At 38.2% G+C, this 15,175-nt stretch overlaps 1 protein-coding gene across 1 annotated transcript in view; it reads left to right on the forward strand.

Moving 5' to 3' along the window:
- LOC122802868 (rhodopsin kinase GRK1-like) overlaps nt 1–15,175 on the forward strand; it is a 506,474-nt gene that overhangs the window by 151,115 nt on the left and 340,184 nt on the right. Inside the window, exon 2 of the mRNA XM_044072666.1 lies at nt 10,713–10,840. Within this exon, the coding sequence (XP_043928601.1) occupies nt 10,713–10,840 (128 nt within the window). The remainder of the gene's footprint in view (nt 1–10,712; nt 10,841–15,175) is intronic.

Raw genomic sequence — 15,175 nt, forward strand, 5'->3', positions numbered from 1 at the left:
TTTGCCAGGGGTGGTCTGCAACTCTCCTCTCTAGGCTTTTGAATATTAGTTAAATAATTGTCTACCCCCTTAATACCTTTTTCAGGTAATCCCAAATAGAAAGTACTTCCAACATAGCAAATCAAAACCAAGAAAATCTAGAGGTGTACTGTTCGATGCTAAAAAAAGAAAAAAAAACTCCACTCCCTACAAGCTCTCATCATCCTAGAGAACACTGACATCTGTGCAGTCACTGAGACATGGTTTTAAGCTGTGGAGAGCATACTGACAGTCCAAGGTTATAATGCCTTCCACACATTTAGACCAGCTACTACACAGACAGGGAATAAAGGTGGAGGTGTCTCGTTTTACATCAAAAATAAATATACCCCAAGGCTAATAGTCAAACAGGACAATGCACTTGAGCTTCTCTATGTTCAAATTATCACAGGAAAAATCCCATATCACTTCCTTGCAAGCTATAGGTCCCCTTCTATAACCCAGGAAACTCATAACGCATATTTAAACTTATTAGAAACACTCACCATCCAACCCAATACCAAATTCATGGGCAACTTTAATTATCTCACTATTAACTGGGAATACTATATGACAACAAACATTCAGGCACAGAGATTCCTGGATTTTGTAAACATCCCTGGGCCTGGGTCCCTGGACCAGATTGTCAATACACCAACCAGGGGTTCAAACCTACTAGATCTGGTCCTCACTAATATGGGAAAGTGCTGCACACCCTGTAGTTTAATGTCTTTTCTGGTAAGGTCAGACCACAAAATGGTCTCCTAAGAAGTAAAAGTAAAACCTGGAACCCCAGCTAACCCTGAAATATTCAGGAACTACTCTAAGGCTAACTTCCTACTTTTAAGTGATAACCTGGCAACATTTTAAGCCCCTATAAACCCTGAAAACAGTTCTGCTTACATAGAACTGTTCACAGAAGCCCTATTCAAGCATGTTATTAGCTGCACAGAGACAGCTGTACCTACCAGGAAGAAGTACAGAACTAACTCAAAAAACATGCCACCCTGGTGGAATCACATCAATAAGCTGTATAACAGAAGGAAGAAAATCATGGCAAAAATAGGAGGTACAACACCCAGCAAGATAAAAACACTCTCATCAAATTAAACAAACAACTCAAAGGACAAATAAAGTCTACCAAAGCCAAATTTGTGGTACATTTGGCTTCCCAGGCCAATGGCATTCTTTAGCTATATCCACAACCTCAAAGCAATACAAAATTGTGTGCAAAGCCCAGTGTTAATGGAAACACCTATACTGAGCCAGAAGATATAGCAAACCTACTGGCCAACAAGTTCAGCTCCAACTTTATCCCCTCTCTCCCACATAACCATCCTTCAGGAAATACCATTAAATATAACTGCCCTTACTATCACTAGGGTACATATCCTTAATTCTCTCTCTAAGGCCAAGAACACTACATCAATGGGCTCAGACAATATCCCAGGATGCCTTCTAAATAGCATGAAACATGACCTATTAGACCCTCTGGAATTGCTATTTAACTGTATCCTCCAAATAAGCTTTGTGGCTCATGAATGGAGAACAGCAAAAGTAATCTTTCTGCACAAAGGTGGGCATCTACAGATCCTGGAAATGACAGACCCATAAGTATCACTAGTCTCATATGCAAAGCCATGGACCTCCAGACAGTGGACCCAACTCAGAAACCTGGTGGACCTCTTTGAGAAGGGCACCAAAGCAGTGGATGAGGTTAAAACTGTTCATACTGCCTACATTGACATGGCCAAGGCATTTGACACATTACCCCACTCAGGGTTTGTTAACATACTAAAGAGGTTAGGTATAAACCTTTATGTTACCAGTGGATATTCAGCTGGCTTACAGACAGGCAGTTAAAATTGGGGAGTCCATCTCTAAACAGAGACCAGTCACAAGCGGAGTCCTCCAGTAATCAGTCTTGGGACAGCTCCTTTTTGGCATTTACTTCTCTGAAATCAAGGCCAGTGTCAGTGGTCTCTGGCTGACTAAATTTGCAGATGACTGCAAATTAGGAGCAGTCATAGAATCCCCCACTGACACAAATGTTCTCCAGGAAGAGATGACACAGACAAATAACTGGTGTCAGAGCCATGGACTAAAACTAAATTTCAAGAAATGCATAATAGTGTCTTTTGGGAAGTTATCCACCCCTGGTAACAATCATATTGGCAACACAGCCCTAAGAGTTGACCCAGTAGTCAGGGATTTGGAGACATACATATACAGTAATCTAGCCTTTGACCATCACATGTCTACAGCAGTGAGAAAATCATTCTATCTTTTACAAATTATAAAGATAGGTATGACATCTAGGTCCAAGGAAGCCATTGTTCCACTGTATTCGTCATTCATCAGACCTATCACTGAGTACAATGCCAACTTTGGTAGGTAGCTAACGAGGCATATCCAACAACTGGAATGTTCTCAGAGAGTCCTCTCTAAAATAATACAGGGCATAAGTAACACATCTTATGCAGACCGCCTCAAGGCCATATCACTGTATTATGCCTCCTGCAGGCTGTTGAGGGGAGATCTATGCCTGGCATACAAGCCATTGTGAGATCCCACCTTGATGGACCTCCTGCATATCCATAAAAAAACATCACCAGAATTACCCATTCTAAAGATTTAAACCTTCCCTGTGATATAAATAGGAACTGCTGGAGAGACAGGTATTTATCCCAGAGACTACCCCTTCTCTGGAACAGGCTCCCCATCTATGTGAGGCAGAGTTCCTGCTTAACTCAGTTCAAGTGTAACTAGGACAATTGGATGGGGAACAGGACATTCATCCCTCATTTGGCACCTGTGTCTCTAATGGACACAAGCAGCTTGCAAATGGTTTGTCTCCCAGGCCACTGCTTGTAAATGTTTAATCTCCCAAGTTCCTACTTACACTTATCAAGTGTATCAGAACTTGTCAGAGAATTGGAATGCCTAAGCTTAAAAAGGTTTTTGTGTCTGTTAGCCTAGTAAACACCTATGAACCTATGGGAGATTACACAGAAGCAGAAAGAAGAAGAAGAGGAACAACCACAACAATTCCTTTTCCATCTGAATTCTTACAAGTTTAGCGCACTACTAGGACTTTATCAGATTCCCAGGGCAAGGTGCTCCAGCCTCTGGTGAGATTTGAATCTTCCATGTGACTCCTGCCTGAGCTTGAGTTCCATTGAAGGATCAGAGTGCCTGCTTTTGATTGCCTAGCTTCTGTGTGAGTATTGGCTGGATTTTCATCATCTGACTCCTGCTAGGATTAATAAATGCCTGGAGGTTTGATTAGTTTGTCATGCTGTGCAGCAGTGTCAGGCAGTATTAATCCTATTCGATGAGCAGCACTACTTTCTAGTTTACAACAGGCATATACATCTCATTGGTGTCTCTGTCTCTGTCCCAGTTTAGTTGCATTATTGTGATGGATTTTATTACTGCCCTATCGCATACCATGAAATCAATTTCCTTCTTAACTTATTGACTTACTGATTCTACTTCTGGTTGCATCATTGAAATTAGAACTGTTGTTATGCTGATTGTTGTGTTATTAAATTTAACTCATTTAATCCTGAACAGCAGGAAACTAACTTGCAACTTTGCTTCCTGAGATCTTCAAGCCAACAAACCACTTACTTCTTGAGAGTTATTGTTTAAAACAACTACTGAAAACACACTTCATTAAATTTACAATATCTGATAAATTATATGAGTTACAAAAAATGGACAGTGGGCTGCAAACTGGTATTAGTATCAAAGGTCTGTCTGCAGATACTGATTTTATATTCCATATTTATTAAAGAAAAATGATTTTGTTTGCCAAAAATACTAGTGCTATAGTCCAACAAAGGGTTATATCTCTATAAGTGTGCAAGACATATCCAAGATACAATTGAGAGACTCGTTCATGTGTTCAAGAGCTTTCCAATGATTTGTGATAAGAGGGGGTAGCATATGGCTTGCTGTTTTGTGATATTACTGAATCTATGCAAATTAACAATGTAATATTTTTACAATATTTCAAATCAATATAAATCTATGAAACCATTTGTGTTTAAAAGGCAAGTTTCACTGACGACATTGTGTGCCTTAATGTTATGTGTAAGGTGGCAGTTTGTTCACCTGTAGGTCACATGTTTTATAAATTTAATGCAGTTTTGAAATATAGGTAATAGTCATAACTGCTTTACCAAAAGAACATTTATATCAGAATGTCTTCACATTACCCACCGTGTTTGAATGACATTTTTTAGTAACACTGACTGCTCAAGTACACCATCCCCAACAAGACAATTTTACACTTATATTTTTACATTATTAATGTAAAAATGAACATATGTCATATTTTTCTTAAAGTTTTGCAGCATTCCTTAATAACACTAGCTTCCCATTTTGACCATTTCACTGCCTTGCGTAGCAAATCATGTCAACCTATGGATAGCACCTTGCTGCCTTAGTTTTATGTATGTATCTTTACCAGAAGGTCAGCAATTAGACTTTGAAAACAGTGACACATATACTTATTTCAGAAGTACAGGGAAGTCTCCTATAAATATGACTATACTCTTACAGGGTACAGAAGAACTCTGCTTTCCTGATGACTATACTCTTGTAGGAAGCAAGTAAGTAATAATTCCACTGTTTTGCCTTGTTGCTCTTGTACTGTTTTCCAGAGCTGGCCATATCTATAATAATATGCTAGTGTTGCTAGTACTATTTCAGATAAATGTTCACTGTTACTAGTTACTGATGCAAGGTAGGTAAAAACCAAATTAACTTATTATTACAGGTATTGGTAGCACTTAGCGGTTGCTGGTGCTGGTGTGTTTATGCTCATTTCTGACTGGTGCACTATTATGACACTTACATCTACTGCTCTACAGTACTGCAGTAAGGTGTATTGGAGTACCCTATATGATATACTTTTGCAGCTTGTGCTGCTTGCTGCATTTTTCCTGCATTTTAACTCTTTGCTGTGCAGTTACTTCACTTCTAACCATTCGTTTAGGCAGTTGTCTACTGATACTGCCCCTGGATTCATTGAGTTAGTCTGTTTCTCATTGTTGCCAGTAGTGACAGATACCAAATTAACCTAGCTGTTGATTAAATTTTATCACACTTTTATCATTATAGTTTTTGTAAGCTGCTAGTCCATATAGAAGCTCCTATAAGTACAAAGAATTGCATGTAATGCTATTTAATAGGCAAAGTGTAGGGAACAATCAGTCAAAGGATCATCGTCAAGTACCATACTGAATCAAAAAGAAAATGGAGCAAAAATTCGGTAGCAGCTGAAAACATGGTCCCACAAATTAGGCTCTGACAAAACACAGAAACATGTCTACAAATATATTGCATATGTTCTTTTATGAAGCATCCCAGGGGATAAACATCTTTGATTTAAATAAAACTATGGCATACAGGCTCATGACTATCAAATATGTAGGCTGTTGAGAGTGAACTCAAGCCAATAGCTATAGATATATTTCACTTTACAGAGCTTGTCATTATTTTACAAGTGGAGTGTTTAGCAATGTTTGAAGTAATTGCTTAATTAGGGAAGCATTATAGGAAAATAATGAACCAGATAATGAAGCAGAAGGCTTCTTCACCATTGAAAAGATTATTTTTTCCCTAAACCAGAAGGCCTCTTCACCACTGAAATGAATATTTTTTCCCTGTAATGTCCACTCTGGAGGGCACTATTGTATCTAGAAAACTGGACATCTGCATATTTTATGCTATATTTTTTTCATTGTTCAGTAGATATTGCATACAGAATTCTGATGCAAACTAGTTAATCTGTCTCACTCATTTTAATACAGGCTGTATTTCAATATTAAAGTTATAATATTTTAGTTGCATATGTAATGCCATCTTCCCTCAATGTTTGCTGCACACAGGCTTACCCTCCCATCAACATGCACACACACACACACACACACACACACACACACACACACACACACACACACACACACACACACACACACACACACAAACTGAGCTCATAGAAATGTAGTCACCATCCTGCAATCACTCAAACACTAACTCAGACACGCTATCTAGGTAGTATCATAAAGAATGAAAAATGACCTTCGAAGTGGTAGGAGGAATGCCTTTTTTAGAAGTAAATGTGTTGACTGTAATATATCTTTGACTGTCACATTTAAATGCAAATAGGTGGACTTTGAGTGCAGTGAAAAAAACTTTGCAAATGGGAAATCAGGTGTGGCAATTGGGGCTGGAGCCATTTATTTTTATCTGATGCTAGAAGTATGAATCTTGCTGTCAGTGATGGCAAAATGATATGCAAACTGACTGAATATAGTACATAAAACATTAGTAAATGTATCAATGAAGTACAGGTACTCAAATTGCCCAAAGGTCCTGCTGGCCACTGATACCTGAAAAGTAAAAGACAGTAGCTCATCCTTGACAACAGGAGACTATAAGGGAAGAGGTAGACAAAAAAGTTACTGGGTATTGAAGTTAGTGAGTAGAAGAGAAAAGGTGACTCATGCAAAGGCTTTTATAGAGGGCTTTTGAATTTCATATAGTAAGTGCATTTGTATTGGTTCTCTCTTGCTGGACATTAATTTATCCCTTTGGAACTCTTGCATGTTCAATAATGCCCATTTTATATCTATAGAAACAAAAATCATTGTAAATTGGAAATAAATGAGCAGAAGCCCTATGGCAGATACAAAGGATCCAAGCAGAAATACTCTGGCAAGAAACAAACCACTGGTGTAGAAAAGTATTTGCAACCTCTCTTTGTCAAAGTATCTTGAAGAATAGGCATATTTCTCTAGGACAAAAACAGGTTTTCAAATACTTTGCACCTCTGTTTTTGTGTTTTGTCAGGATCTTTCTGGTAGGATTCTAATGGCAACTGCTTTGGCAATTTTCCTCTTTTGTTTTTAAGTTCTTTAGTAGCTACACATATAGTAAATGCATTAGATTCTTCTTGTTAAGCTGACTGTTTTAGGACATACCTAAATTCTCCATGTATGCTTTACTGATGAGTTCAAAGAAAAGTAAATCGTCCTGCTATTAAAATGTTGCATATTGGTCTGTGTACACCATTAAAAGAATACCAAATGTCTGTATATTCTTCTGGCAATATTTTGAAAGATTATTATTTTTTCAAATATTTATATCTTTCTCAAGATGCCTTTTTGAACACTTTTGCAAATATATGTCTATAATTATGTTTCCAAGCATAGAAATCAGTGACTGTGAAAACATCAGAAATATGAATATAATGTGACAGTCTTGCTTTCTCATAGCTGAAATATGACTGTCATTTTCTTTTTCTTCTATTCATCCTTAGAGTTTTAAAAATCTTTTCTAATGTTATGTTTGTCTACACTAGACAGTATGTTTTCTGTGGAAGCAGGAATATTTTCATACTGTTCTGCAGATCACTGGTAGTAATGCCTTGCACACAATGCTACTTCCTGTGTTGGAGGGTGTGACGATGCAAGATATTGCCAGCTATGCCAGGAGAAGTAGGATAGTGGATGTGTAACATATGCCATCACAGCTAGCTGGAATTCTGTAAATAATTATATGTCATTTGTATACCAAACTGATATGTACAGGTGCTGTGTTAAAAAATGTATTTGCAAAGTTGCTTGGGTTAAAAATGTACCAACAGTGGGTCTTGACTGCAGTGTAACTGATTAAATGTATATGTTTTAACAGAGGATACTAGAAGAGAAGATGCTAATCTCAATCCACCTGAGTTTGAAAAATATTCTCAAATTAAATTACTGGGCCTAGGCCATAAATATGATATTTCACAGTTTTGAATGAAGCCAGAAACACAATGTCTTTAAGAAGCTTGGTTTGTTAGTCTCTGTAGGAAGAGCAGATGTGTTAAAATTGTTCTACAGCTTCAAGATGCTGCAATGAACTTTATCAAAGCTCAATATATGTATTGTAACACAAATGTGCTGGATCCTGGCAACTTCTAGCCAAGGGGGTAGCATGGGAACCAGAAGTCAGATGACCAGATGTATGTGATGTCATTCTGTAATCCATCACTAAAATGATATTTTAATACTAAGTGAGACTGAAGTCTCAGAACACTCTGTTTTTGGAACCAGACAAGGAAGGACCCCTCACCTACTTCATCTTGCCTTGCTCTAATAAGTGAAGCAGGGAACGGTAATTTTTTAGATCAGTCAGGAAATATATAGTGAGATTAGTTAAGTACTATTTTCTGTATCTGTGTGAATCTATTCATCTGTGTTATTTTAATATTTCCTGTGACTGAAACTCTGGTCTTTATTGCAAATAGATATGTAGTATTTTCATGTTATTTTAATATTGTTCATTAAGTATATTTAAAGTTTTCATTGTGGACCTTTAGAGAACATTTTAACCTTTGAGAGAATTTATATCTATTTGGTGACTCTGTGGCCACTCCTGAAAGCCTTACAGCATTGGTCAATCACTATAATTTGTATTAATATTAATTTCGCTCAGTATAATTGGGTACCCTTGTAAGCGCCTTAGATTAGCTGGCGTTGGAGTATCTGGTGGCAGGGTAACTACCTTATAGTTTGGGCAGAAGGGGGTAAAGCTAATAAATCTGTGACAGCCTAACCCATGTGTGTGTGTGTGTGTGTGTGTGTGTGTGTGTGTGTGTGTGTGTGTGTGTGTGTGTGTGCAAATCAAATCTCCAAGAGTGTGTGTGTCAGTTGCTTGGAGTAGGGACACAAAGCACTGGTTTCAGAGAGACTGGTGGAAGCCTTGTGTTGGGCACGCAGCTGAGGAATCAGTTCTAAAGCTGTGCCAGTGGGGAGTCTCACTGGGGTCCTGGAGAGAGAGAGAGAGAGAGAGAGAGAGAGAGAGAGAGAGAGAGAGAGAGAGAGAGAGAGAGAGAGAGAGAGAGAGAGATGCAGACCCTGAAGAGAGAGTGTATACTGCTGGTGCTAAGTGTGCTATCTTTGTGCTTGCAGCATGAGAGCTACTGAAATCCCTGTGTTGTATCCACTTTGTCCCAAGTGAACATCCTAATTCATTGTCAGTGGGAGGAGCAGAGGGCACTGACCATTTAGGCTATATGAGGGGGACATCACAGAGGGCAATTATGATATGAATCATTATCAACAAATATGAAATGATGACAGAAAGATAATCATAATGACATTAGGATTTCAAACATAAAATAATATCATATACATTGTCAAATTTGTATAACTGATGTTGTATGTATGTAATAGGATGTCATTAGTAATTTGTAACATTAAATACCGGTGTTTTGACTGGATTGGAAGACATAAGGAATGTTGACTTGCAGAATAGGACTGATAATGAAATGCAGTCTTTCCTGAGGTTAATCATTAGGACATAATTTACAGGAGCACGGGTCTACTTCCCATGCCGACAATATTGAAGCTGATATTGTTGGCACCAGATTAGCAAAAGCAAAAAACATCGAACATTTAAATGGAAATCTCCGTAAGGGGAAATTTCCATTTAGTTCAATGTAGTGTAGTCTTGGAGTTGGTATATTTAAGTAGGGGTGTGGGGGGGGCAGGGTGGCTTGCCCCCCTGCTTGCAAAGGTAAGTTTTTATTTATTTTTGTTTTTAGGCATTTTTTTTAATCTTTTGATGTTTCAGAATTCGATGATATGGTGTCGACCATATCAGATTCGATATTTTGAAACTTTGATAAGATAATATAGATGCCAGGAGCACAGTAGAACACTGGTGTTCAACAATTTAATACTGAAAAAATACATGCAATAACTTGTAATTTTCTTCATATACTAATTATGAGATTGCTACATCTCAGAGAATTCCCCTTCCTCTGAGCTGCAATGATCTTAGAGTTAGTACACATATGGTACAGTGTTATGAGGGGATTCAGTCTTGCCTCCCTGCAAAAAGTGCTTTAATCATGTTACAGTTGCTTTTAGTATTTACTGTTTCCCTTGAAATTGTACATTGGTCTTTGTATGTTTCAATGCCAAATGTTGGTGTGACAGTATTTTGCCATGCAGCTCAGATTTACATTATGCAAAAACTCATCAGTAATTGCATTTTAACAAGGTTTACTTTAGTATTGTAGCACCTGACACAATGACTTTGAAGTCTGAACAGCAATTCCATTTTAGCAAGGTTAACTTCAGTATTGTAGTATTAGGCATATTAAATCTGAAGTCTAAATTATTAGTCATTTGTAATACTGCATACTCTGTCAAAAGTAGATAACCTATTATATTATTAGTTATTTGTAATACTGCATACTCTGTCAAACAGCAAATAACCTAAAATTAGTCATTTGTAATACTGCATACTCTGTCCAGCAGTAGATAACCTATGATGTTATTATTTGTAGTACACCGTACTCTGTCAAACAGCAGATAACCTAAGATGTTAGTAGTCATTTGTAATACGGCATACTCTGTCAAACAGCAGATAACCTAAGATGTTATTAGTCATTTGTAATGCTGCATACTTTGTCAAACAGTAGATAACCTAAGATGTCAGCATAAACAGTGCTCATAGCCGGATTAGTCCTACACATGCATTTCAAATCTTTAGCTTTTGGAATCCTTTTATTGGATATACCTAATGTTGAACATATCCATATTTAATGCTGCCCCGTTTTTCATGTTGGACCCATAAGAAATTCAACATATTCTTGACTCTAACTGCCTTTTCTACTTTTCTTTCAGGGAGCAATGGTAGAGAAAAGAATTCTTGCCAAGGTCCACAGTCGTTTCATTGTCTCTTTAGCGTATGCATTTCAAACCAAAACTGAACTTTGTCTTGTGATGACAATAATGAATGGAGGAGACTTAAGGTAAACCATAGTTATCTTTAGTTGATACATGAACATAATGAATACCTTGTAATTCACTGTGGTGAACAAAGTTGGAAATATAGTCCAGAAGTTGTAGCATGGAATTAGTTTAAGACACACAGTACACTTGGTTATGAATGCCAGAAATTCCATCTGAAAAATATATCTTTTCATCATGGTATCTGTAGATCAGTGTGTGTAATGTACCTTTAAGAAGCATTACAGTCAGTGGGCATGTGTATATAAGTACTGAGCTTATGTAAGCAAGAGTGCCATTTTGAATGAGAAGCCAGAGTGAAAGCATGTGTGAATGTAGTAGTCAGTCAGATAGTTCATTTAAGTTTAATGTTCCTGCTATCCATCCTGATGTGTTTGTGTATAATAAACTACTTAAATGAACACCCAAGCCTCATCATCTTATTCAGCTACACAAGTTGAGCGATATGGTATCAGAATGGGATCCAGAGTCAAAACCATGAGGCACACAGAAATGGAGAACTATACAGGAGTGGATCATCAGAAGCTCAAAAGACTTGCAAACAGGTCACAAATGAATTCCAGGTACTAAAACACATTTAAATGATTTTTCACAACAAATATAAAATAAAGCACTCAGAATGCACAAAACAAATTTCTAATGAAACAAAATGTCTGAAACTGTGACATATTGATAAAAATATTCAAAATATTTATGAAAATGTTTGAAACAATATCCGAATTGCAAAATTGTTAAATTAAAGTTATGAAGTTTATAACAAAATGGTGTATATTTAGGATGAAAATTGAAGTATAATATGGGAAATAGTTAAAGGATTTATTTTATTATTTTTATGCATATATTTTTTATATATTTTTATATATTTGTATATGTGTTTTTTATATCAGTAATGTTTGAATAGAAACAATGCAAGTGATTTAAGTAGAGATGAATATCTCTTTAAAATGAATGGGTAATTATTATTTGATTGGTATTACTAATTTAACTTGCCTTAAAAATAAGTGGATAGTAATGTTGTTGTAATGGTCTGATGAAGTGGGAGGTAGTCCCACGAAAGCGCTTACCTACTGCATTTTTGTAATAAAGCTGTGTTTTTATCCTACAAGACTTGCTTAAGGAGGATATTTTTTCAAAGAATTATTTCGTACAGCAAGTTTCTGCTTGGTATATGTTCCCAGGACTTTTGAGTGCACCCTGTCATATGCTTTCTCTAAGTCCACAAAGACACAATGCAACTCCTTCTGATGTTCTCTATATTTCTCCAACAACACTCTCAGAGCAAATATTGCATCTGTAGTGCTCTTTCCTGGCATGAAACCATACTGCTGATCACTAATCATCACCTCCCTTCTTAACCTAGCTTCCACTACTTTTTCCCATAACTTCAAGCTGTGACTGATCAATTTTATCCCTCTATAGTTACTTCAGCTCTGTACATCACCCTTATTCTTAAAGATAGGTACCAAAACACTTTTTCTCCACTCTTCAGGCATGCTCTGACTTTCCAAAATTTCATTAAACAATCTGGTTAAAAATTCCACTGCCATTTCTCCTAAGCACCTTCATGCTTCCACTGGTATGTCATCTGGGCCAACAGCCTTTCCATGCTTCATCCTCTTCATAGCTGTCCTTACTTCCTCCTTGCTAATCTGTTTCACTTCCTGATTCACTATCCCCACATCATCCAACCTTCTTTCTCTCTCATTCTCTTCATTCATCAGCCCCTCAATGTACTCTTTCCATCTACTCAACACACTATCCTCACTTGTGAGTACATTTCCCTCACTATCCTTTATCACCCTTACCTGCTGCACATCTTTCCCAGCTCTGTCCCTCTGTCTAGGTTTTGGTACAGGTCCTTTTCTCCCTCTTTAGTGTCCAGTCTCTCATACAACTCTCCATATGCCTTATCCTTAGCCTTTGCCACCTCTCTCTTTGCCATGTGCCTCATCTACTTATACTCTTGTCTACTTTCTTCATCTTTTTGACAATCCCACTTCTTTGCTAGCCTCTTCTTCTGTATACTCTCCTGTACTTCCTCATTCCACCACCAAGTCTCCTTGTCCTCCTTACTCTGTCCAGGTGTCACATCACGCACCTTTCTAGCAGTCTCCCTTACTATCTCTGCTGTAGTTACCCAGCTATTTGGTAACTCTTCACTGCCTCCCAGTGCCTGCCTTAACTCTTCCCTGAACTCCACCTCACAATCACCCTTTTTTAACTTCCACCATTTAATCCTTGGCACTGCTTTCACACTCTTCCTCCTCTTCTTGATCACCAGCGTCATCCTACAGACCACCATTCTGTGCTGCTTAACTACACTTTCCCCTGTCACCACTTTACAGTCTCCAATCTCCTTCAGACTGGCCCTCCTACATAGGATATAATCCACCTGTGTGCATCTTCCTCCACTCTTGTATGTCACCCTATGCTCCTCCCTCTTCTTAAAATATGTATTCACCACAGCCATGTCTATCCTTTTCGCAAAATCCACAGTCATCTGACCTTCTGCATTCCTCTCCTTAACACCATACCTACCCATCACTTCCTCATGCCCACTGTTCACTTCACCAGCATGCCCAATGAAGTCCGCTCCAATCACTAGTCTCTCACCCTTGGGTACACTCACCACCACTTCATCCAACTCACTCCAAATTTTTTTTTTCTCATCCATCGCACACCCAACTTGTGGAGCATATGCACTAACAACATTCATCATTACACCATCAATGTCAAGCTTCATAAACATCACTCTATCAGACACCCTCTTCACCTCCAAAACACTCTTGGCATACTGTTCCTTTAGGATAAAACCTACCCCATTTCTCCTGCCATCCACACCACGATAGAACAATTTGAACCCACATCCTATACACCTGGCCTTACTTCCCTTCCATCTGGTCTCTTGCACGTACAATATATCAACCTTCCTTCTCTCCATCATATCAGCTAGCTCTCACCCTATACCAATCATACTGCCAACATTCAAAGTTCCTACCCTCACTACTACACTCCTAACCTTCCTCCTCTCTTCCTGCCTTCAGGCATGCCTTCCCCCTCCTCTTCTCCTTTGGCCAACAGTAGCTCAATTTCTGCCAGCACCCTGTTGGCTAACAGTACTGGTGGAGGTCGTTGTTAACTTGGGCCTCGACCGATCCAGTATGGAAATAAGAAATGTTCTCCGCATAAGTAATTTGGCAGAGGTTTTATCCCAGATGCCCTTCCTGATGCAACCCTCCCCATTTATCCGGGCTTGGGACCGGCACAAAGAAATGCACCGGCTTGTGCATCCCCAGTGGCTGGGTTCTCTTGTGTTTCATAACAATATTGCAGAAAATTGGAGAGTGTATGAGCAAGAGTACAATATTTTCATACAGGCTGCTTTTTCTGACAAAGATGCACGTACCAAGGGATTTATTCTGTTCAATTTAGCTGGTTAAAAGGCCATTGAAAGACAGTGTTCATTTGTATATGCACCTGCTGTGTTTGCAGGGGAGGGGAAGAACCACCATCTGAAATGTGGGAAGACCCTGAGTGCTTAAAATGCAAATTTAGAGAAATGTGTAACCCCCAAATGAATATTACAATGGAAAGGTACTTATTTTACACTAGAGATCAAAAGCCTGGTGAAAGTTTTGCAGCATATATAACTGACTTGAGAAATATGGCAAAAATGTGCTGATGTGGTGATCTGAGAGATGAGTTGATAAAAAGACAGGCTTGTGTGTGGTGCTAATAATGATGCAGTGAGAAAGATGTTGCTTCGAAACAGTGATTTAATGTTAAACAAGGCCATTGAGATTTGTCAGATATATGAGCTTACAGAAAAGCCTACAAATATGCTTACAAATGAGAATAGCCCTGGAAGAAGCTGCAACAATACTAATGTCGATAGTATGCAGCACGAGGTTAAAAGACACAGGTTTAAGGGTGTAACTGCTCCAGTAAAACCCAAAGCAGCTTCAGTAAAGCTCAGGGTGCACATAGCAAAGCACATGGGTGACTTAGCAAAACCTGTGACTAGCCTCAGTCAACTGTCATAATTGTGGAAATCATGAACCCAAATGAGAAGAGTGCTTAGCTTTTGGTCAGCGATGCCATTCTTGCACATTTTTTTATTAAAAAAGAGTATTCAAAGAGGCAAGTTAATGAACTGGAAAGCTGCGACCCTACTTTTTATGTTGATGGTGTGTCTGTGATTGGTGAAACAGTCAATGCGGTAGATTTCTGGGCAAAAAATGAAATCTTTTGTACTGTTCAGATTAATGGGAGACCTGTAGAGCTCAAAGCAGATACTGGTTCAAAGTGCAATGTTATGTCAGCAGAAACATTTGCTA

Source organism: Protopterus annectens, chromosome 5.part0 (genome assembly GCF_019279795.1).
Source record: "Protopterus annectens isolate FY-2018-M chromosome 5.part0, PAN1.0, whole genome shotgun sequence".
In the NCBI taxonomy this organism is placed as follows: domain Eukaryota; kingdom Metazoa; phylum Chordata; order Ceratodontiformes; family Protopteridae; genus Protopterus; species Protopterus annectens.